The sequence below is a fragment of the Emiliania huxleyi genome (assembly GCF_000372725.1).
Source record: "Emiliania huxleyi CCMP1516 unplaced genomic scaffold EMIHUscaffold_241, whole genome shotgun sequence".
Classification (NCBI taxonomy): Eukaryota; Haptophyta; order Isochrysidales; family Noelaerhabdaceae; genus Emiliania; species Emiliania huxleyi.
In genome coordinates, this window is record NW_005200241.1 from 90,671 (window position 1) to 110,808 (window position 20,138).

The 20,138-nt window shown below is 65.6% G+C and overlaps 5 protein-coding genes across 5 annotated transcripts; 2 read left to right on the top strand and 3 right to left on the bottom strand.

Annotated features, from left to right (window-relative positions):
* Positions 1-1,333: 1,333 nt before the first annotated feature.
* On the bottom strand, positions 1,334-3,330 carry EMIHUDRAFT_457375 (hypothetical protein; the record flags this gene model as incomplete). The annotated part of the gene is made up of 7 exons (XM_005778626.1): positions 1,334-1,553; positions 1,625-1,687; positions 1,768-1,878; positions 1,923-2,039; positions 2,127-2,179; positions 2,282-2,364; positions 2,552-3,330. The coding sequence occupies 7 exons, from the start codon at positions 3,328-3,330 to the stop codon at positions 1,476-1,478; spliced, it is 1,284 nt and encodes a 427-aa protein (XP_005778683.1). The 3' UTR covers positions 1,334-1,475.
* Positions 3,331-5,807: 2,477 nt separating this feature from the next.
* EMIHUDRAFT_367011 (hypothetical protein) lies at positions 5,808-6,495 on the top strand. The gene has a single exon (XM_005778627.1). It carries the CDS (start codon positions 5,814-5,816, stop codon positions 6,339-6,341), a length of 528 nt encoding a protein of 175 aa, XP_005778684.1. The 5' UTR covers positions 5,808-5,813; the 3' UTR covers positions 6,342-6,495.
* A 2,299-nt stretch (positions 6,496-8,794) lies between these two features.
* EMIHUDRAFT_418722 (hypothetical protein) lies at positions 8,795-14,890 on the bottom strand. The gene is made up of 8 exons (XM_005778628.1): positions 14,696-14,890; positions 9,992-12,456; positions 9,797-9,846; positions 9,609-9,661; positions 9,429-9,521; positions 9,250-9,360; positions 9,107-9,169; positions 8,795-9,035 (listed from the first exon to the last, which is right to left on the bottom strand). The coding sequence occupies exons 2-8, from the start codon at positions 12,334-12,336 to the stop codon at positions 8,958-8,960; spliced, it is 2,793 nt and encodes a 930-aa protein (XP_005778685.1). The 5' UTR covers positions 12,337-12,456; positions 14,696-14,890; the 3' UTR covers positions 8,795-8,957.
* A 644-nt stretch (positions 14,891-15,534) lies between these two features.
* EMIHUDRAFT_236854 (hypothetical protein) lies at positions 15,535-16,377 on the bottom strand (the record flags this gene model as incomplete). The annotated part of the gene is made up of 1 exon (XM_005778629.1): positions 15,535-16,377. One exon carries the CDS (start codon positions 16,375-16,377, stop codon positions 15,535-15,537), a length of 843 nt encoding a protein of 280 aa, XP_005778686.1.
* A 1,185-nt stretch (positions 16,378-17,562) lies between these two features.
* Positions 17,563-18,626, top strand: EMIHUDRAFT_115117 (hypothetical protein; the record flags this gene model as incomplete). Its single annotated transcript, XM_005778630.1, has 2 exons — positions 17,563-17,875; positions 18,187-18,626. The coding sequence occupies 2 exons, from the start codon at positions 17,563-17,565 to the stop codon at positions 18,624-18,626; spliced, it is 753 nt and encodes a 250-aa protein (XP_005778687.1).
* Positions 18,627-20,138: the final 1,512 nt, after the last annotated feature.

Sequence of the window (20,138 nt, forward strand, 5' to 3'; positions counted from 1 at the left end):
GAGGGCCCACGTCTTGTCCGCGATGGTGGCGAAGGCCTCGGCGTTGAACTTGAAGCCGAGGGGTATGAACACCACCTCCGCCGTCAGATTCTGAGGTCCTCCACCCTCGGTGTGGTTCACCTTGACGCCGGTCAGCGTGCCCGGCTTCACGCCGGCGAGGCCCGCTTCAATCCTCGTCGAGTTTTTAGCGTATGGGTCCGAGCCATGGCCGTGGCTCATGCTCACGGCCCGGGCCCACGCGCGAGGGCGGGCCGCTCGTGGGTCTGGGGTGGTGGTGCTGTCGGCGCCGTTATATGGCACTTCGCTTTACGCTCATTACTACTCACGCGCAGGCGCAACTCTTGCAACTGGGGCGTGGCGGCCGGGTGTGGCCTGCTGTGCCACCCAGCCTTGCGTCATCGACCACGCCCAACCGCATCGATCCCGAGGGATGGGTGGCATTCAGTCGCTCCTCGCCGGCGGCTCGGCCTCACCAGACGTGCGCCATCCGTGGAATTTTGGTCGCCGGCCGACCGAGTGCCACTATCCGAGACAATTTGTTGGCCAGAAGCGGCCTGGGCTCGCGCCGCACCCGCGAATCGACAGGAAGGCGGGGTGTCTACAGCGCATTGCTGCGAGATAGTTCAAGCCATGAGCGCGCGTTTTTTTGCGCTCACGTCCGTTGTGATGTGTCTTTGATGAACTTCATGTCCGTTATACAGACCACGCGTGGGGCTGTTGCTTCATTTCCTGCAAACGAGTCTGACACGTGCACAACACAGCTACCACGCTTGTCACACCACGACCAGCTCGTCAAAGAAGAGCAGCCGCTCCTCGGAATGCCAGTCTGAGAGGGGTTGCCGGTCGATACACCTCGGAGTGGTAAGCAGGATTTTGGCCTCGTAGTCTACGCTGTGCACTGCCGCGTCGATGATCCCCGTCTTCTCAGTGGGGCCTCCGGCAGAGCCCACCCCGAGGCGCGTGAGCGCCGCCTCGTCGCCGACGGCAATGACAGTGGTCAGGAGCGGCGAGCGCTCTGTGCACGCCAGCCGCAGCGCCGCAGCCGCTTTCTCGTCGCTGCCCACGACTACAACCACCGATCCAATCGAGGGCTTCTGCGCCCAGACCCACGGCCACGGCTCCGCTACACCGCCGTCGTCCCGGAACCACTCAAAGTGCCTGGCGACCATCTCACGAAGCGACGGGCCGGCGGCAAAGGACGGCCTGGCCGCGGCACTTCGTTGAATGCCGTTTGCCGTGGGGCTCCTGTCGTTAGACGTGGAGACGCGAGGGTCGCCCCCCCTTGCCCCACCACCTCGTGTGTGTGGAGAAGTTTACCTTACCTTACCTTACCTTCAGCTGACATGATGCCACAAAACCTAGCACTTACTCGACTCTGCGTCTGGTCTCTGCGCGGCGGTCTCCCGGGGTGCGGGGTGAACCGCCGCGCGCGAGAGATGAAGGGCGGCAAAAGCCCGCCAGCCGACGCGCCGTTCTCAGCGTCGCGCCTTCTTGACCGGCGGCCCCTTCGCGGCGCCGCCCTTGCGCTTCCGGCCGTCGGCGTCGTCGGCGGCCTACCGGCAAACGACTGGTGAGCCACTCACAAGCTCTGGACTTGGTCCTAGGCGCCGTTACGCGGAGGGGCCTCGATCTCGTCGATCTCCGCCTCGATCAGCTGCGACAGGTAGTCCACGCGCTGCTGCAGCTCCTGCGCGGTCCGCGTGCGGAACCACCAGTCGATTAATAAGTAATATTAATAATTATTAATTATTAATTATTAATTAGAACCTGCGCGGTCCGCGTGCGGAACCACCAGTCGAAGCGGAAGAGCCACGACGCGCGCACCTCCTCGCGCAGCTCCTCCCAGCGGTCGTAGCCGATCTGGTTCGTCATGCAGACCTAACACAAAACAGAACAAAGTACAAGCTCGATAAACCAAACACAATGATCTGGTCGGTCATGCAAGCCAGGAAACGGTCGTTCTCCTCCGTGAAGTGCGCGCCGCGCGCGTCGTCGTACCGCAAGCGCAACCCCACCCACGGGTTGGCGGTGGCCGAGACCTAACCAGTCAGATCGCCGAGAGATCGCCGAGAGATCGCCGAGATAGGATCAGCTAATTGAGCCGACCCGCGGGTGTGTGTCGGTACCTTCTTCGCCAGCGCACTCGCGATCTCGATCCGGCGCTGGATCTTGGCCTCGCCTACAGCAAAGGGACGACAGAGCTCGCGAAAGGAATGCAGATCGAACACAGGAGGCTCCGGGCCTCGCCTATGAAGAAGAGACACAGCTCGCAAGACGAAACACGGCTCGAACACAGACGTGGCGTCGGCTTCGCCCTGCGTGATCCGCCGCATCACCTTGTCATGGTCCTTGAGCTCGCGGTACCTGATGAATGAGTGGGCGCATCAGCAAACAAGCTCCACTCCTCGCCTTCTCATGGCCCCTTTCAGCTCGCGCTGCCGCGCAAAGAAGACGGACGCGTAGCGGGCCACCTCCTTCTCCGACCGGTCGCCTAGGAAGTGTCTAGGACGCGTCTAGGAAGTGTCTAGGAAGTGCCACATCTTTCTCCGACCGATCGCCGAGCTCAAGCGAGATCGACGCGACGTCGTCGCGCCCGTGCCGCTCGCACGCCTTGACGAATGCGTTGAAGTCCTTGCGCGACCAGCTCGAGAAGCCGTCGCGCAGCAGCGCCTCCCGCTCGTCGAGCTCCGCGTCGCTCAGCGGCGGCACGCCCGCCGCGGACGCCTTGCGCGTCAGCTCGTCGTCCCCCTCCTCGTCCTCCTCGCGGGCGCGCCGCGCGAGCACCCTGTCCTGCTTCCACTGCCAGTGCGCAACCTCCTGGTCGCGGAGCGCGTGCAGCCGCCGCGCGTCAAAGAACTGAAAGTCGTGGATCTGGACCTGCTTCGGCATGCGCAGCCCCGCCCGCTGCTGGTGGGCCGTCTCATCGTAGTTTTGCTTTGTGATCCGCTTCGGCAGCGAGAGAGACCATTGCGTCGCCGCCTCGGACCCCTTGGACCAGTCCTGCCCGTCCAGCTCGTACATCGACCGCTCCTGCCCGTCGAGCGTGAAGTTGGCCAGCGAGTTTGCCTGGTCCTTGAGCTTGGACTCGTCCGCGCGCGTGCGCTCCTCGCCCCGCAGCAGCAGCGCCTCGATGTCCTCGTCGGTCGGCTCGCCGCCTCCCTTGGTGTGGAAGACCGCGTCCGCGCCGAAGCGAATCATAGAGAGCATCTCGTCCTTGGAGAGCGACTTGGACTGGTCCGCCAGCCGTCCCTGCTGGATGACGGCGGCGTCGAGGTAGAGCTTGCGCTGGGCGCGCTCGATAATCTTCTCCTCCACCGAGCCCTCGATCATGAAGCGGTAGACGATGACGCCGCCTCGATCGAGTCCTGCGTGTCCTCGTCCACCACCAGAGTGTGCAGCCGCTGCAGCGTCCCGCCGGCCGCCTCGCGCGACCCGCCGGCGTGCCTTGCGAGCAGCAGTGTCCGCGCGCCGAGATGTCGCCGGGCGAGGCGGGAGGTGGTCGGGTGCCGGGCGCATCTAACGAAGATCTGGAGCGTATCCAGCCCAGGCTAGGCGGCGCGGCAGCCAAGACGGCGGCGGAGCGGAATCGGCGCGCGCCGAGAGGCGCGGCGGCAATCAGACGCGCCGGCGAGCGGTAGGGCGCCGCACCGCGCCGGAGGTATGCACGGAGGAGATGCTGGAGCGTGGACGAGGCATAGCGGCGAGAGGGGCAGAGAGACTGCATTCGCTTGTTGAGCTGAGAGGCCCGTCCGCCCGCTGTGGGGAAATAAAGAAAAAATACGTTTTCCGGCCCCCAGAACTTCCTTTTCGCAAATCGATAGGGATTGGCCTGGGAGCCCCAGAACTCCGCCTTTTCATTTTTGGGCTGGTGCGAGGCGAGGCGAGGCCTGTGTGGCGGCTTCTGGGAGGGGCTAGGAGAGGGGGCGGGCTTGGCGGGAGAGGGGTCCGCGGGCGGCGCGAGCGGGCGTCCGGTGAGCGGTGTGGACGGGGCCGTGCGTGGTTTTGCGAGCTTCGGCGGTGGGGCGGCGTCGTGGCCGTCGGGAGGCGAGGAATGTAGCAGCTGCTGTGCGCACTGTCTGCAGGCCGCCTGGCAGGCGGTGTCATGGCGCCCCGTGAGGTGCGCGGGGGAAGCCAGCGGCGCCGGGCCTGCCGCGCGGGGGCGGGCGGGGGCGGGGACGGTGAGATGGGCCCGTGCGAGCTGCTTTAGCACCCGAAATAAAGTCGGTCGTCCAAAGTCGAGCAGAGGGCCTGAAGATTCGCAGCGCGCGCGGGGAGGGTTATGGTGGTCGATGGTTTTATCGGACGAGGACGATCCTTGGGGCTGCGGACGTCTCCTGCCGATGCTCCGCACGGCTGTTGGTCGCGGGTTGCGCGGGTCGCTCGTGGGGCGGCGTGGGGTCCGTCCTCGCGCGGGCTCTGAAGCGAGGCGATTTTCGGCCTCCCGCGTCGACGTTTTGAGGGCCTTCCCGAGGGCTTCAGGCGGTGCGGGTTTGATTGGGCGGCAGCGCGGGGCGGCCTCCACCGTTTTGGCGAAATGGCCGTTTTTCGCGCGCGGCCGGCGCTCGCCCCGGGAAAGTTGCCTCGCTCCGCTCGTCAACTTTCTCCCGGGCGAGAGTTGTACGTGTGCGGGTGGCGGCAATAACTCTCTCTCCCTCTCTCTCTTCCTGCGCGCGCAGCGCGCGATTTTTTTGGCGGGAGGGCCCTTTTTATCGATTTTTGAGCCCTCCGTCGAGCCGTGGACGGGGGACGTATAACCCTAGCTTAACCCTCGCTCGCGGCGTGTTACTACGTCTTTAACCCTAACTTGAGTGCGCGGCTCCGGCAACCGCTAACCCTAACCGCACACAACTTTGGCTAGACCTAACTGGCCATCCCTCCGGGGCGGAGAGCGACGCGAGTGCGAGGAGAGCCGGCTTCGTGCTTGCGGGCTCGCCGGAGGCGATCGCGTGGTGGCGAAGACTGAGGCGGCGGTGAGAGAGGTGGAGATGGCCGAGCGTGACAACGGCTGGCACCGCCGATGCGATGCTGCCGCCTCGTCATCGCTCCTTGGTGCAACGAGCGATGGAGCTGCTGCGATCTAGGGAGTGGCATCAGAGCGTCGCAACCGCGGCATCGAGGTGGCAGAGCGGACAGAGCAGCGAGAGGCGGCAGACGCTATCCACTCCAAGTAGATGCGAAGAACCTAGTAGCGAAGCACGAAGCGTGAGTGGGAGCGAGAGAAAGCGAGCGCTGGTGCACTGTTGTCGAACGTGGCGAGCGAGGCAGTGCGAGAAATGGGGAAGCGATCCGAAGTCACGGAGGCGAAGGCGGCGGCGGCGAAGGCGGCGGCGAGGGCAAGAGAGCGAGTGCGAGTCGCACGCACACGGAGTGAAATGCCATGGCTACGCAGAGTGTGGTGTGGACGTGCGAAGGCGTTGCGTGGGTGCACACTGCGACGCTCCTCCGCGAGCGAGAGCAACTCGTACAGCGCCAGCCGGCGTCGTGCCAAAGCAAAGAAAAAAATTTTCTCTCCTTAACAAGTTTCCTTTATAAATTTTCATTTTTCCTTGCCTCGAAGCCTGGTCCGATTTCTCTTTCGCGCTCTCGCCGGTAAGCTGACAGCCGCCCTTCGCGCCACCAATCGGCCACGGTTGACAGCAATGCCCGGCCAGTGGCCTCTCGACGACAGCAAGGCGGTCTGGCACGCACTTTGCCACGTGCAGCTGCAGGCTGATGGCGAGCTTCCCGGTACTCAGGAGGTCAACGCCGTCGTGGCGAGGCTGGCCAAGCGATTCGGCCGAACCAACGGCGCGATCCGGTCGCGCATCCGACACATGCACGACACCTCGCACGCTGCGTACGCGGAGCTCGTTAACTGCGGCGCCCGGCAGCCAGCGTCGAACTCGGCCCCTCCTCCTCCAAGGCCCGCGGCGCCTCCGCAGACGGCTGCCGGCGATGCAAGCGGAGGCAACCTCTACTCAGCGCTCCGCTCCTTCAGGGCGAAACGGGCGCAGGCCGATGGGGTTCAGCCCTACCACGTCGTGCACGACTCCGTGCTGCAGAAGATTGCGGACCGCTGCCCGACGAGCCTCGATGAGCTCAAGCTCGTCAACGGCATCGGGATGGACAAGATGAACACTTACGGAAGCGAGATTGTGCGCATTTGTCAGGAGTCAGCGCCGGCTCGACCGGCCGCGCCTCCGGGGCCGCTGCCACAAGGCGCCACCACCACCCCGTGCAGCAAGCGTAAGACGCCCGCCACCGGGTCCGGCACCGCCACCGGCACGACGGTTGCCGTCGCTAAGAGGCCCTCGGGGTGGCCGTACGCGTCGTCGCCGGCGCCAAAGCCGGGCATCCCATGAGGGCCGGATGGGCCGTCGCTCTGGTCCACATCCGCCGACGAGTAGTTCCGGCCGGGGTGTGTGTTGCTGTTGGTTAGGAGCGCAAAACGGTTCGTTGGCATTTACACGGCGTTGTTGTCTGGTGAGTTTTATTTCAAAAAAGATTTCCGGCGTTGCCGCCGACGTTTCCCACGGAGTGCGACATTTGCCGTGTGCGCGGCGGCACTCAGCTCCGCCAACGGCGGCGAGATGGCTCAAAAACATGTTCGAGAAGTGCCAAGAGACTGACAACTACTCCGCCGTTGTGCCATCCGATGAAAAAACAAGGGGAAAAAAGAAAACATATCTTTTCTACGGCTCGCCGACTCACGAGACGGCCTTCGCGCTGCGTACGCAACGTGTGCCCCTCTGTACGCTCCGCGCTCTCAACGCGGCGCGCAGCGCCGTCTGAGCGGCTTGACGGCGAAAAAAAGACTTAGCGGCTTCGACGCGTGAAGAGACGATATTCACACCTTTCGACTCGGATAGGGCTCGAGGCGCCGTTTTGTCAGACGCCGTTCACGGGGCGTGCGTCGTGTGTGCTGCGCTGCACGCTCAGCGCTGTTAGCACGGCGCGGAGCGCCCTTGGGGCGGCGAGAAGGCGCCGGACGGCGTACACGGCTCGAGGTGTGAAGAGACGCCGTTCACACTTTATTCTGTGAATAGGGCGCAGATCGCCGACTCAAGAGACGGCCTTCGCGGTGCGTACGCAGCGTGAGTTCCTCTGCACGCGCCGCGCTCTTTACGCGGCGCGCAGCGCCGCTAGTAAGAGCGGTTTGACGGCGAAAAAAAGACTTAGCGGCTTCGAGGTGTGAAAGGCGCCGGACGGTGTTCACGGCTCGAGGTGTGAAGAGGCGCCGTTCACACTCTTTGCTATGAATAGGGCTCGGCTCGCCGACTCGTGAGACGGCCTTCGCGGTGCGTGTGCAGCACGTGCTCCTACGAACGCGCCGCGCTCTCCACGTGGCGCGCAGCGCCGCCAGAGCGGGTTGACGGCGAAAAAATGACTTAGCGGTTTCGAGGTGTGAAATGACGGTTCTCACACTTTTCGACCCGGATAGGGCTCCAGGCGCCGTTTTATCAGACGCCGTGCGAGTGGCGTGTCGCACGTGTGCTGCGCTGCACGCTCGGCGCCGTTACCACGGCGCGCAGCGCCCTTGGGGCGGTGAGAAGGCGCCGGACGGTGTTCACGGCTCGAGGTGTGAAGAGGCGCCGTTCACACTCTTTGCTATGAATAGGGCTCGGCTCGCCGACTCGTGAGACGGCCTTCACCGTGCGTGTGCAGCGTGTGCTCCTCTGCACGCGCCGCGCTCTCTTTGCGGCGCGCAGCGCCGCTAGAGCGGCTTGACGGCGAAAAAATGACTTAGCGGTTTCGAGGTGTGAAATGACGGTTCTCACACTTTTCGACCCGGATAGGGCTCCAGGCGCCGTTTTATCAGACGCCGTGCGAGTGGCGTGTTGCGCGTGTTCTGCGCTGCACGCTCGGCGCCGTTTGCACGGCGCGCAGCGCCCTTGGGGCGGTGAGAAGGCGGTTGCCGGCGATCACGGTGTTAAGGTGTGAAGAGGCGCCGTTCACACTCTTTGCTATGAACAGGGCTTGGCTCGCCGACTCGTGAGACGGCCTTCACCGTGCGTGTGCAGTGTGTGCTCCTCCGCACGCGCCGCGCTCTCTTTGCGGCGCGCAGCGCCGCTAGAGCGGCTTGACGGCGAAAAAATGACTTAGCGGTTTCGAGGTGTGAAATGACGGTTCTCACACTTTTCGACTCGGATAGGGCTCGAGGCGCCGGGTCATCAGACGCCGTGCGATGGGCGTGTCGCGCGTGTGCTGCGCTGCACGCTCGGCGCCGTTAGCACGGCGCGCAGCGCCCTTGGTGCGGTGAGAAGGCGCCGGACGGTGTTCACGGCTCGAGGTGTGAAGAGGCGCCGTTCACACTCTTTGCTATGAATAGGGCTCGGCTCGCCGACTCGTGAGACGGCCTTCACCGTGCGTGTGCAGCGTGTGCTCCTCTGCACGCGCCGCGCTCTCTTTGCGGCGCGCAGCGCCGCTAGAGCGGCTTGACGGCGAAAAAATGACTTAGCGGTTTCGAGGTGTGAAATGACGGTTCTCACACTTTTCGACTCGGATAGGGCTCGAGGCGCCGACTCATCAGACGCCGTGCGAGTGGCGTGTCGCGCGTGTGCTGCGCTGCACGATCGGCGCTGTAGCAAGGCGCGGAGCGCCCTTGGGCCGGTGAGAAGACGCCGGACGGTGTTCACGGCTCGAGGTGTGAAGAGGCGCCGTTCACACTCTCTGCTATGAATAGGGCTCGGCTCGCCGACTCGTGAGACGGCCTTCGCGGTGCGTGTGCAGCACGTGCTCCTACGCACGCGCCGCGCCCTCCACGTGGCGCGCAGCGCCGCCAGAGCGGGTTGACGGCGAAATTAAGATTCTTTTTGCATGGTAGTGTTCAGCAATATTCAGCTGACATGATGCCACAAAACCTAGCACTTACTCGACTCTGCGTCTGGTCTCTGCGCGGCGGTCTCCCGGGGTGCGGGGTGAACCGCCGCGCGCGAGAGATGAAGGGCGGCAAAAGCCCGCCAGCCGACGCGCCGTTCTCAGCGTCGCGCCTTCTTGACCGGCGGCCCCTTCGCGGCGCCGCCCTTGCGCTTCCGGCCGTCGGCGTCGTCGGCGGCCTACCGGCAAACGACTGGTGAGCCACTCACAAGCTCTGGACTTGGTCCTAGGCGCCGTTACGCGGAGGGGCCTCGATCTCGTCGATCTCCGCCTCGATCAGCTGCGACAGGTAGTCCACGCGCTGCTGCAGCTCCTGCGCGGTCCGCGTGCGGAACCACCAGTCGATTAATAAGTAATATTAATAATTATTAATTATTAATGATTAACTAGAACCTGCGCGGTCCGCGTGCGGAACCACCAGTCGAAGCGGAAGAGCCACGACGCGCGCACCTCCTCGCGCAGCTCCTCCCAGCGGTCGTAGCCGATCTGGTTCGTCATGCAGACCTAACACAAAACAGAACAAAGTACAAGCTCGATAAACCAAACACAATGATCTGGTCGGTCATGCAAGCCAGGAAACGGTCGTTCTCCTCCGTGAAGTGCGCGCCGCGCGCGTCGTCGTACCGCAAGCGCAACCCCACCCACGGGTTGGCGGTGGCCGAGACCTAACCAGTCAGATCGCCGAGAGATCGCCGAGAGATCGCCGAGATAGGATTAGCTAATTGAGCCGACCCGCGGGTGTGTGTCGGTACCTTCTTCGCCAGCGCACTCGCGATCTCGATCCGGCGCTGGATCTTGGCCTCGCCTACAGCAAAGGGACGACAGAGCTCGCGAAAGGAATGCAGATCGAACACAGGATGCTCCTGGCCTCGCCTGTGAAGAAGAGACACAGCTCGCAACACGAAACACGGCTCGAACACAGACGTGGCGTCGGCTTCGCCCTGCGTGATCCGCCGCATCACCTTGTCATGGTCCTTGAGCTCGCGGTACCTGATGAATGAGTGGGCGCATCAGCAAACAAGCTCCACTCCTCGCCTTCTCATGGCCCCTTTCAGCTCGCGCTGCCGCGCAAAGAAGACGGACGCGTAGCGGGCCACCTCCTTCTCCGACCGGTCGCCTAGGAAGTGTCTAGGACGCGTCTAGGAAGTGTCTAGGAAGTGCCACATCTTTCTCCGACCGATCGCCGAGCTCAAGCGAGATCGACGCGACGTCGTCGCGCCCGTGCCGCTCGCACGCCTTGACGAATGCGTTGAAGTCCTTGCGCGACCAGCTCGAGAAGCCGTCGCGCAGCAGCGCCTCGCGCTCGTCGAGCTCCGCGTCGCTCAGCGGCGGCACGCCCGCCGCGGACGCCTTGCGCGTCAGCTCGTCCTCCCCCTCCTCGTCCTCTTCGCGGGCGCGCCGCGCGAGCACCCTGTCCTGCTTCCACTGCCAGTGCGCAACCTCCTGGTCGCGGAGCGCGTGCAGCCGCCGCGCGTCAAAGAACTGAAAGTCGTGGATCTGGACCTGCTTCGGCATGCGCAGCCCCGCCCGCTGCTGGTGGGCCGTCTCATCGTAGTTTTGCTTTGTGATCCGCTTCGGCAGCGAGAGAGACCATTGCGTCGCCGCCTCGGACCCCTTGGACCAGTCCTGCCCGTCCAGCTCGTACATCGACCGCTCCTGCCCGTCGAGCGTAAAGTTGGCCAGCGAGTTTGCCTGGTCCTTGAGCTTGGACTCGTCCGCGCGCGTGCGCTCCTCGCCCCGCAGCAGCAGCGCCTCGATGTCCTCGTCGGTCGGCTCGCCGCCTCCCTTGGTGTGGAAGACCGCGTCCGCGCCGAAGCGAATCATAGAGAGCATCTCGTCCTTGGAGAGCGACTTGGACTGGTCCGCCAGCCGTCCCTGCTGGATGACGGCGGCGTCGAGGTAGAGCTTGCGCTGGGCGCGCTCGATAATCTTCTCCTCGACCGAGCCCTCGATCATGAACCGGTAGACGATGACCTCCCGCGTCTGGCCGATCCGGTGCGCGCGGTCCATCGCCTGCAGGTCCATCTGCGGGTTCCAGTCGCTGTCGAAGAGGATGACTGTGTCGGCGGTGGCGAGATTGATCCCGAGCCCGCCCGCGCGCGTCGAGAGCATGAAGAGAAACTTGCTCGAGCCCGGCGCGTTGTACGCCTCCATCGCCGCGTCGCGGTCGTCGCCGCTGGTGGAGCCGTCGATCCGGCAGTACTCCCAGGCGCGGTAGCCGCAGTAGTCCTCGAGGATGTCGAGCATGCGCGTCATCTGCGAGAAGAGGAGCACGCGGTGGCCGCGCTTCTTGAGCCGGCCGAGCAGCTTGTCGAGGAGCACCATCTTCCCGCTGTGCAGGATGAGGCGCTGGTCGTTGACGAACGGCGGCTCCTCCGCGCCGTCGAACAGGTACGGGTGGTTGGCGCACTTGCGCAGCTGCATGAGGATGTTGTGCATGCGGCCGCGGTTGTGGCCCTGCATCGCGTTGAGCACGTCGATGTTCTTGGTGAGGATGTTTTGGTACCAGGTGCGCTGCAGCTGCGACATGCCAATCAGCAGCTTGATCTCGCGCTTGGGCGGGAGGTCCTTCTCCACCTCCTTCTTTAGCCGGCGCAGCAGGAAGGGGCGCAGCAGCTTGTGCAGCTGGTGGAGCACGTCCTCGCCGCTGCCACCGTCGCCCTTGTCCTCAGGGTTGAACCACTCGTCAAATTGCTCCGACGACGAAAAGATGTCGGGCAGCAGAAAGTTGAGCATCGCCCAGAGCTCGTGCAAGTTGTTTTGAAGCGGCGTGCCGGTGATGAGCAGCCGCGAGTGCGCCGTGAAGAGGCGCACCACCTGCGCCAGCTTGCCCTGCTCGTTCTTGATCCGGTGCGCCTCGTCGATGATCAGGTAGCGCCACACTAGCTTGGACAGCGCCGCCTTCTCGGTGATCGCCGTTTCATACGTGGTCACGCACACGTCGAACGCGCCCGACTGCTCCAGGTACTCGCTCTTGCACTCCGCACGCGCCGCCTTGTCGCCGCTGAACTTGATTGCACGCAGCGCCGGGCACCACCGCGCCAGCTCGCGGTGCCAGTTTGTGAGTACCGCCTTTGGCACGATGACCAGGTGCGGCCCCGAGATGCCGCGCGCCTCCTTCAGGTACCCCAGCAGAGAGATGGTCTGCAGCGTCTTGCCGAGCCCCATCTCGTCGGCGAGGATGCCGTTGATGCCGTGCTCGAACAGCTTGATCAGCCAGTTGAGACCCTCCAGCTGGTACGTACGCATGGCTCCTCCGCTCACGCACTTTGGCTGCGCGGTGAGGCGGGTGCCCTGCGCCGACCCTCCCCCCTCCGCCTCCTGCCTCGCCATCAGCTCGTCTTCTTGCTTCTCCGTCATGCGGCCCTTGCCCTTGCGGCCGCCGCCGCCGCCGCCGCCGCCGCCTTTGGAGGAGCTCGAGGAGGCGGCGGCGTCGTCCGGCGACTTAATGAAGTGAGAGAAGACGTCCGTCTGCCGCATGAGGTAGGCGAGCCGCTCCTTGGCCGTCGCCTTGGACGCGTCCGACAGCTCCGCCTTCTCGCGTGCCTGGATTGTCTTGAGCGCCGCCTTGCGCGCGCGCTCGCGCTCGCGCCAGGAGAGCTCGACGCCGGTGTCAGGCGCCAGCTCAGCCTCGGCCGGGACCGCCGCCGCGCCCTCCTCGCTGGCCGCCGGCGCCGGCGCGGGCGCGGGCTGACGGTTCGCCTCCATCGCGCCGAAAGAATTTTTCGATTGATTTTGGCTCGCCTCAGGATTCTTGCGAGAAGCGGCGAGAGACTGCGAGAGAGATAGGAAGAGGCAGACTCCCTAGGGTGGGCGACGGCTAGCGCATCACACACCTCTCCTTAAAATCCCTGTGTGGTGGCGGCGTGCCGTCCTCCCATCCCTCCCTTGGGTTGTCTGTTTTCTTTCCTTCTTTCTTTTCAGGATTCTTTTCCAGCGAAGGTGAGTGCGAGCTCCCCGAGACGCTCGAATCTGTCCGAGGGGTGGCGGCAAACGGCTGCGCGGTGAGCACAGTCGCACTCCTCTGTGTAGCGCCTCAGGGTGAAGGGGGGGCATGCCGGGTCAAGCTGAGACTAATGGTCGAGGCACCAGGGGTCGTTCTTCGCCCACAGCAGCAACTGGCAGAGCAGGCGCAACGACGCCCGCCCGACTGGGTGGCATACACAGACGGGTCGGAAGACCTAGGGAAAGCAGGGTGGGCCTATACAGTACTCATCGGGGGCGACGCAATCGGCGATAGGGGCGCGTCGCTGGCGAGCGAGGGCTACGGGCCAGTTGTCACTTCGGCGGCGCACCCAGCCTACCTCGGCGCGCGAAGGCATACCAACAACACGGCGGAACTAACCGCCCTAGCCGAGCTCCTCCGGGCTCTCCTGTCCTCGTCACCGCAACGAGCGGGCTCACGCGGAGTAGTGCGGACCGACAGCGAGTACGCGGCGGCATGCATGATGGGGAGGGTGACCCCCAAAACGAACAGACAGCTAGCGGAGCGCCTTCGTTCCCTCTGGCGACGCCTTCGCGCCAAACACACCGTGACGTGGAGGCATGTGGCGGGTCACAGCGGCAACAAATGGAACGACTACGTCGACGAGCTAGCTGCTCGCGGCAGGCAAGGTGACAGAGGCTCAAACGCTGCCGAGTGGGCGGACAACACCATCCCGACGGACACTCCCGACGAGGGGAGCGACACGGAAGGACCCGCCCCCGCCCCTCGGGGCGGGGGCCCCCGCCCCCCCGGGGAGCCCTTTGGGGCCCCTCCAGGGGGCGACCCCTCCGGGGAGGCCGGCCCTCCCGGGCGACGACGGGGGCGCTGCGTAGGAGCCGTAGCAGAGAGTAACCTATCCCTCATCTCCCCATATCTCCCCATATCTCCCAATATCTCCCCATATCTGACTCCACTCTGCTACTGGAGGCGCGAGAGACACCTCCCCATATCTCCCCATATCTCCTCATATCTCCCCAAATCTCAGAAAGAAAGAAAGAAAGAAAACACACAACCCAAGGGAGGGATGGGAGAACGGCACGCCGCCACCACACAGGGATTTTAAGGAGAGGATATCTCACGGGAACCCGCTGCTGAAGTTTGAAATTCTTTTTCCCGGTTTAAAATTCTTTTCCCCACCCTGGGATGGCGGGGCCTCTACTCGCCCGAGCGTCGCCTGCATGCATTTGCTGCTGGCCGTCGCAGCTTCGGCGCTGCAGGGCGCCCGCGTGGAGGTCGCGACTGCTGCCCAGCTCCGCTCGATCGGCTTGATGCGGACCGTGGTCTTCCGGCCAGAGCTCACGTCGTCGCGGCAGCGGCAGCTGCAGAGCCGCGCCTTCGTCGACGCGATGAAGCGCAAGACGTCCGTGCTCGTGGCGCTCGTCGGCGAGCGGGTGATGGGCTCGGCCGACCTGCTCGTCGAGGACGTCGGCGCCTGGGGCACGGCCTCGTACGTGGTGAACGTGTGTGTGCGCGACGAGGCACGGCGGCAGGGGCTCGGCCGCCGCCTCGTGCAGAGTGCCGAGCAGCGCGGCGTGGATGAGGGGGCGGAGGCGATGGTTCTGCACGTCGACGTCGACAACGCCGCTGCACGGCGGCTGTATGAGGCGATGGGGTACGTCGAGCTCGATGCGCAGAGCAGCCTCGGGGCGCACTTCACGGGAGACGACTTTGTCGGCGGCGCAGACGGCGCTTCGCCGCCATCGGCGCCGCAGCTTCTCATGGCGAAGCCGCTAGTCGCCGGCGCAGCCCTGTTATTGCCAGCGCCCTCTTCGCCGTTGCCCGCGCCGCCGCCGCCCGCGCCGCCGTCGCCATCGCTGCCGTCGCCACCGCTGCCGTCGCCACCGCTACCGTCACCAACACTGCCGCCCCCGCCGTTCCAGCCTCCGCCACCGCCGCCCCATCCACCTCCTCCACCACCTCCTCCACCACCCCTTTCTCCTCCTCCGCTTCCTCCGCCTCCTCCGCCTCCTCCTCCGCCTCCTCCTCCTCCTCCGCCTCCGCCTCCGCCTCCTCCTCCTCCTCCTCCTCCTCCTCCTCCTCCTGCCGCTCCGTGGCGGTCTGCAGCAGTGCCGGGGTCGGCAGCGGCCGCGACGCCGTCGGCGGCTGCTTCGCCCTCCGCGCAAGGCAGACAGCCTCAGCACGAGGCGCCGTGGCTCGAGCACGACCGCGAGGTTGCGGAGCGGCTGCTGCAAGCGCAGCTGGGCGGGGAAGCCCTTTCCCAGGCGGAGGCCGGCGCGCTGCGCGGCGCTCTCGCGTCGCTGATCCTCTCCCTCGCCAGCGCAGGGCGGGCGGCGTGATGCGGCAGAGGGAACTCTCAGAGAAGCGGGAAGGGGAATGTGTAGCCCAACTTCTCCACCCACACGGGCTAGCACGCGGCAGCCCGACGCGCACTACAGTTAACAGTTGGGGAGGCAGTTGCGTGTGCGTGCTTCCGCCACGCTGCCGCGCGCCCCTACAGTAGCCCCATCCCCCAAGTACCCGCGCAACGCGCATAAGCAGGGGCGTACGGCTTTAGTCGTAGTCCGTTGTACTCTAGAGTGGAACCGCGCGAGCGGCTCGCACTCGTGACACGCCCACGGACCGGCCCGATGGGTGAAATTCTTCATTTTTTGTCACGCGGTTGAAAAATGCCAACGCACCCCGCACAGCTCTCGACCTAAATCGGCCGCGGCTTGCGGAGCACGTGGCGGGAGTCACCTTGCCCTGCGCCCCTCGCGGGCCCCGAGCAAGGTCCAGCGCGTGCGGCATCGGCCCGCGCGGCGCTCATCGTCCATGCGGCGCAGCAGCTCGTGCAGCCGAGCGACGCGGCCCTCGCCCGAGCCCATTTCGGCGCGGTGGCCGTGCCATCGCTCCGAGAAGAAGCGGTCGTGCGTCTCGAGGAAGAGGCGGTCGACGCGCGCGCAGACGGCGCGCCACGCCGCCGGCAGCGCGTCGTACTCGGCGCCCTCGATGTCCATCTTCATCACGGTCAGCACGCGTGCGGCCTCGGCGTCGGCGTCGGCGCCGTGCAGGCGCTCCAGGAGGTACGTCAGGCCGACCTGCGGAACGCGGAGTTGCCGACGCTCCATCCCTGCCTCCCACATGAGCAAGGACGATCCCCAGTTGTGGTACTTTGCTCCGCCGCTGCCCGGGCCGTTTTGATCGAGGTAAAACGTCGCCAGTCCGTTGGTGGCGTGGACGGCAGCGGGGAAAACGGCCAGCAGCTGAGCGCGCGCCTGGCCGCCGGCGCGGAGGGAGGCGACCAGCTTGCGGATGGACTCCTCGTTGGCCGGAACCGGCTCGAAGCCGATGGCGCAGATGTCCGAGCGGTTGGACTGCCCGCCAGCCACGGCGGCATCCAGCTCGCGAAACAGACTCTGCCCGTACCGGTGCACCGCTGGCATGAACAGCCGGCGCAGGTTGAGCCCGTCGTTGCACCCGAGGTCGACGTAGACGCGAGAGCAGCCGGCAGCCAGCGGCCGCCGGTCCGGAAGCAGCGGCGCGAAGGCGCGGCGTGGTCTCCAGAGCGATGTGTTGCTGGTGTCGGCCGGCAGCATATGTGTGTGTGTGTGTATGCTGCACGTGGCTGGATGATGCGAGAGCACAGCGTGTGCTGTCTCTGTCTCTGTGGATTGTGGGTTCGGGTTCTTGCCGTCTAGGGGCAATTCTCGGTGGCCACGTTCCAAGCGCGTGAGCTGCCTCTCGCGCAGCTCTGACACCACACGCGGTTCGCACACCCGCCCGCTCGCCAATTTTTTAGCGGAGCATGGTCAGGAATGACTACGATGTCGAACGTATTGCAATATGGTTGGTTGGTTGGTGAGTGAGAAAATCGCTCAGATGTACGTGAATGAAGTTCTAGAGCTTTGTGCATGTACAAGAGCGGCGCGTGCACATCAATTCATCCCGAAAGTTTACACTTGTAGACTTCCCTGATGTCTGACAACAAAGCTCGCTACGAGAGGGCCTCTCAACGAGAGGTCCTCATAAGCAAGGGTCCTCTCTCACAAGCGGACCACGGCGCCAAGGCGCGCGCGCCCTCTCCTGCAACACAGAACTGGCGCTTCCACACTGCCAACGACCCGAGGAGGCGCAGTGCCGTCTCTCGCGCTCTGAGTGAGGACCTTTGTGAGGACCTCCCGGCACTCTCCCTGTAATCGTCAAGAACCCGCCGCTTCCAGCGCCCTGCTCACTGTCTCATGTCCCAACCTCTTTTGGGAGGGTTGCCCAGCTGCTGCAGATGGCAGGCCATCAAAGGAGGTGTCTGGTGTCAACGTGGTGCGCAATGTCTGCACTTTCGAAAGAGCGCAGTATCTAAACACGTGAAGCAAGTCCTTTGTTGGTGCTGGTTCTCTCCAGCTACGCCGTTACGCAAAAGCATGCGCGACTTGCACTCTTTCGTGCCACTCGCTCGCCGGTGCGCGGGGCATGGGGGCGGTGAGGGAGGAGGCGGCGAGAAAGGGGGAATCGAGGAAGGAGGCGGCGAGGAAGGAGGCGAGAGGGGAGGTGGTGAGGGAGGGGGCGGCGAGGGAGGGGGCGGCGCGGTGCGCCTCCAGCCCTTGGAGCACTTGGAGTGCAGTCATTAACCGCACATCCAGGGCCGGGGAGCTCAGAAGCGCACCCAGCGGGCCGGATGATTGGCATCGGGTTGCGGCCGTCTCATTTTTGTGGCGACGTTCCTAGCGCGCGGACTTTAGCTGCTGCTCTCGCCACACTCCCGTTCGCGCACCCGCCCGCTCGCCATGGCCACCTTTGGCACCTCCACCACCTGCCAGATCGGCGAGGACGGGCGCACCGCCACGGCGCGCACCTCCGGTACGGAGTGCGCCTTTGCCTACTCTTCTGAGCCGCTCGGCGGCGGCTTCCACCGCTGGACGCTCGCAGTCCAGCGCGCGCCTCCGGAGGAGGGAGGCGAGGCGCCGGCGGGCTGGGGCGTGTGCATCGGCGTCGTTGCCGACGGAGCGCCGACCAAGCGCCTCCCAGCCGCCAGCCGCGCGCCTCTGGCTCCGACGGCGGCTGGTGGGGCGGGCGTCGTGAGCGGCGTGCACCTGGACGGTACGTCGGCGTATAGCCTCGGAGCGCCGAGCTACGCGCCGCTGCCCGCCGGCACGCCCGACATGACCGCCGTCTGGGACGGCAAGCTCTCGCGCGACCAGGCGGAGACTAGACCTTTCCTAGACCTTTCCTAGACCTCTCCTAGACCTCTCCTAGACCTCTCCTAGACCTCTCCTAGACCTTTCCTAGACCTTTCCTCGACCTTTCCTAGACCTTTCCTAGACCTTTCCTAGACCTTTCCTAGACCCGCCTCTCGCGCGGCCAGGCGATCGAGGCTGCCTCCGCCGCCGCCGCGCCTGGCGCTGCTGCAGCTGCAGCTGCCGAGGGCGGGCGGCGGCGGCGCGGCAGCGCGGCGGGCGTGGAGGCGGGGAGCGGCGCGGCGCCGCGTGCCTGGGGCTGGAACCCGTCGTCGCGCGCCATCTTTGCCGCCGCGGACCCGCGCCAGTGGGGCTTCCCTGTCGTCACTTTGCCGGCGCCGGCGGTGGTTGCGGGTGCGGCGGCGGGGGAGGAGGCGGGCGCGGGTGCGGCGGCGGTGGCGGTGACGGTCTGCGTCGACCTCGGCAAGGAGGGCGCCAAGGGCGCGCCGACGCGGTCGCTGTACGTTGGCGTCGAGGGGCAGCCGCTGCAGCGGGTCGTGCTGCCGCTGCCGCGAGATGTGCGGCTGTGGGTGCAGCTGCTGCCTGGCTGCGGCGGAGTCGAGGTGCAGCGGTACGAGCGGTTCGGCTTAATTAATTCACTAATTCATTATTAATTAAATATTAATTAAGGTGCAGCGGTACGAGCGGTTCGGCTCGGCGATCCTCGCGCGCCTCCCCCGCGTCTCCAACGTGCCGGTCGACGCGCCGCCCGATGCGGCCGCCCTCGGCCGCTGGAAGGAGCTGCAGGCGGAGAGTACCCGAGAGGTAGCCGAGAGGCAGCCGAGAGGAGCCGAGAGGTAGCCGAGAGGAGCCGAGAGGTAGCCGAGAGGAGCCGAGAGGAGCCGAGAGGTAGCCGAGAGGAGCCGAGAGGTAGCCGAGAGGTAGCCGAGAGGAGCCGAGAGGAGGCGAGAGGAGCCGAGAGGAGCCGAGAGGAGCCGAGAGGAGCCGAGAGGAGCCGAGAGGTAGCCGAGAGGAGCCGAGAGGTAGCCGAGAGGTAGCCGAGAGGAGCCGAGAGGAGCCGAGAGGGGCCGAGAGGAGCCGAGAGGAGCCGAGAGGACCCGAGAGGACCCGAGAGGACCCGACAAGACCCGAGATGACGCGAGATGACCCGAGATTGCCCGAGATGACCCGAGATGGCGCGACATGACCCGACATGACCCGAGATGGAGCTGCAGGCGGCGGCGGCCGAGGCGGCGGAGGGCGACGCGGCTCTCGCTACCTCCGCGGCGGCGCGCACGCCGCGAGTGGCGCCGCCCCCGTCCGTGCCACGCTCCTGCGCTGACCCGGCACTGGCTGAGTATGACTACCGTAAGGTAGGCCGGCACTGCGCCACTGTGCGAGTCTGCTCGAGACTTTCGGGCGGAGGAGGCGGCGTGGGCGGCGCAGCAGCGCGACGCCATCGCCGCCGCAGCCGCAGCCGCCGCAGCCGCCGCAGCCGCCGCCGCGGGCGCCGCGGGCGCCGCGGGCGCCGCGGGCGGCGCGGGCGTCGACGAGACGGAGGGTGCCGCCATTGCCGCTGGCGACGCGTACCTCCGGCCGGTCGAGCCGGAGGCGGGCGTGTGGCAGAGTGAGGAGGAGGAGGCGCAGGAGGCTTGCGCAGCGGCGCTGGCAGCGTCCAGGGCGGCGCTGGCGGCGGCGGCGCCGGTCGACGAGGACGGCCTCGAGGCGCCAGTCTCGGACAACCTCGGACAATCTCGGACGACCTCGGACGACCTCGGACAATCTCGGACAATCTCGGACAACCTCGGGCGATCTCGGACAACCTCGGGCGATCTCGGACTACCTCGGACTACCTCGGACTACCTCGGACTACCTCGGACGACCTCGGACTACCTCGGGCAACCTCGGACGACCTCGGACAATCTCGGACAATCTCGGACACGATCTCGGACAACCTCGGGCGATCTCGGACTACCTCGGACGACCTCGGACAATCTCGGACAATCTCGGACAACCTCGGGCGATCTCGGACTACCTCGGACTACCTCGCCCAATCTCGTTGCCATCTCACAGGCGCTCCGCGCGGCCTTGTACTCGGGGTGGGGGGAGGGCGACGCGGCGTCCGTCCGCCTCCTCTCCGCCGCCGCCGAGCCGGCGGAAGGCGGCGGCGCCGAGCCAGCAGCAGC

Coding starts and splice junctions, on each gene's coding strand:
- EMIHUDRAFT_418722 (XM_005778628.1), bottom strand. CDS start 12,336: ATGCGGCAGACGGACGTCTTCTCTCACTTCATTAAGTCGCCGGACGAC. Junction 9,662..9,796: donor GATGCGGCGGATCACGCAGG/GCGAAGCCGACG, acceptor CCTTTGCTGTAG/GCGAGGCCAAGATCCAGCGC. Junction 9,036..9,106: donor CGGAGATCGACGAGATCGAG/GCCCCTCCGCGT, acceptor GTTTGCCGGTAG/GCCGCCGACGACGCCGACGG.
- EMIHUDRAFT_367011 (XM_005778627.1), top strand. CDS start 5,814: ATGCACGACACCTCGCACGCTGCGTACGCGGAGCTCGTTAACTGCGGC.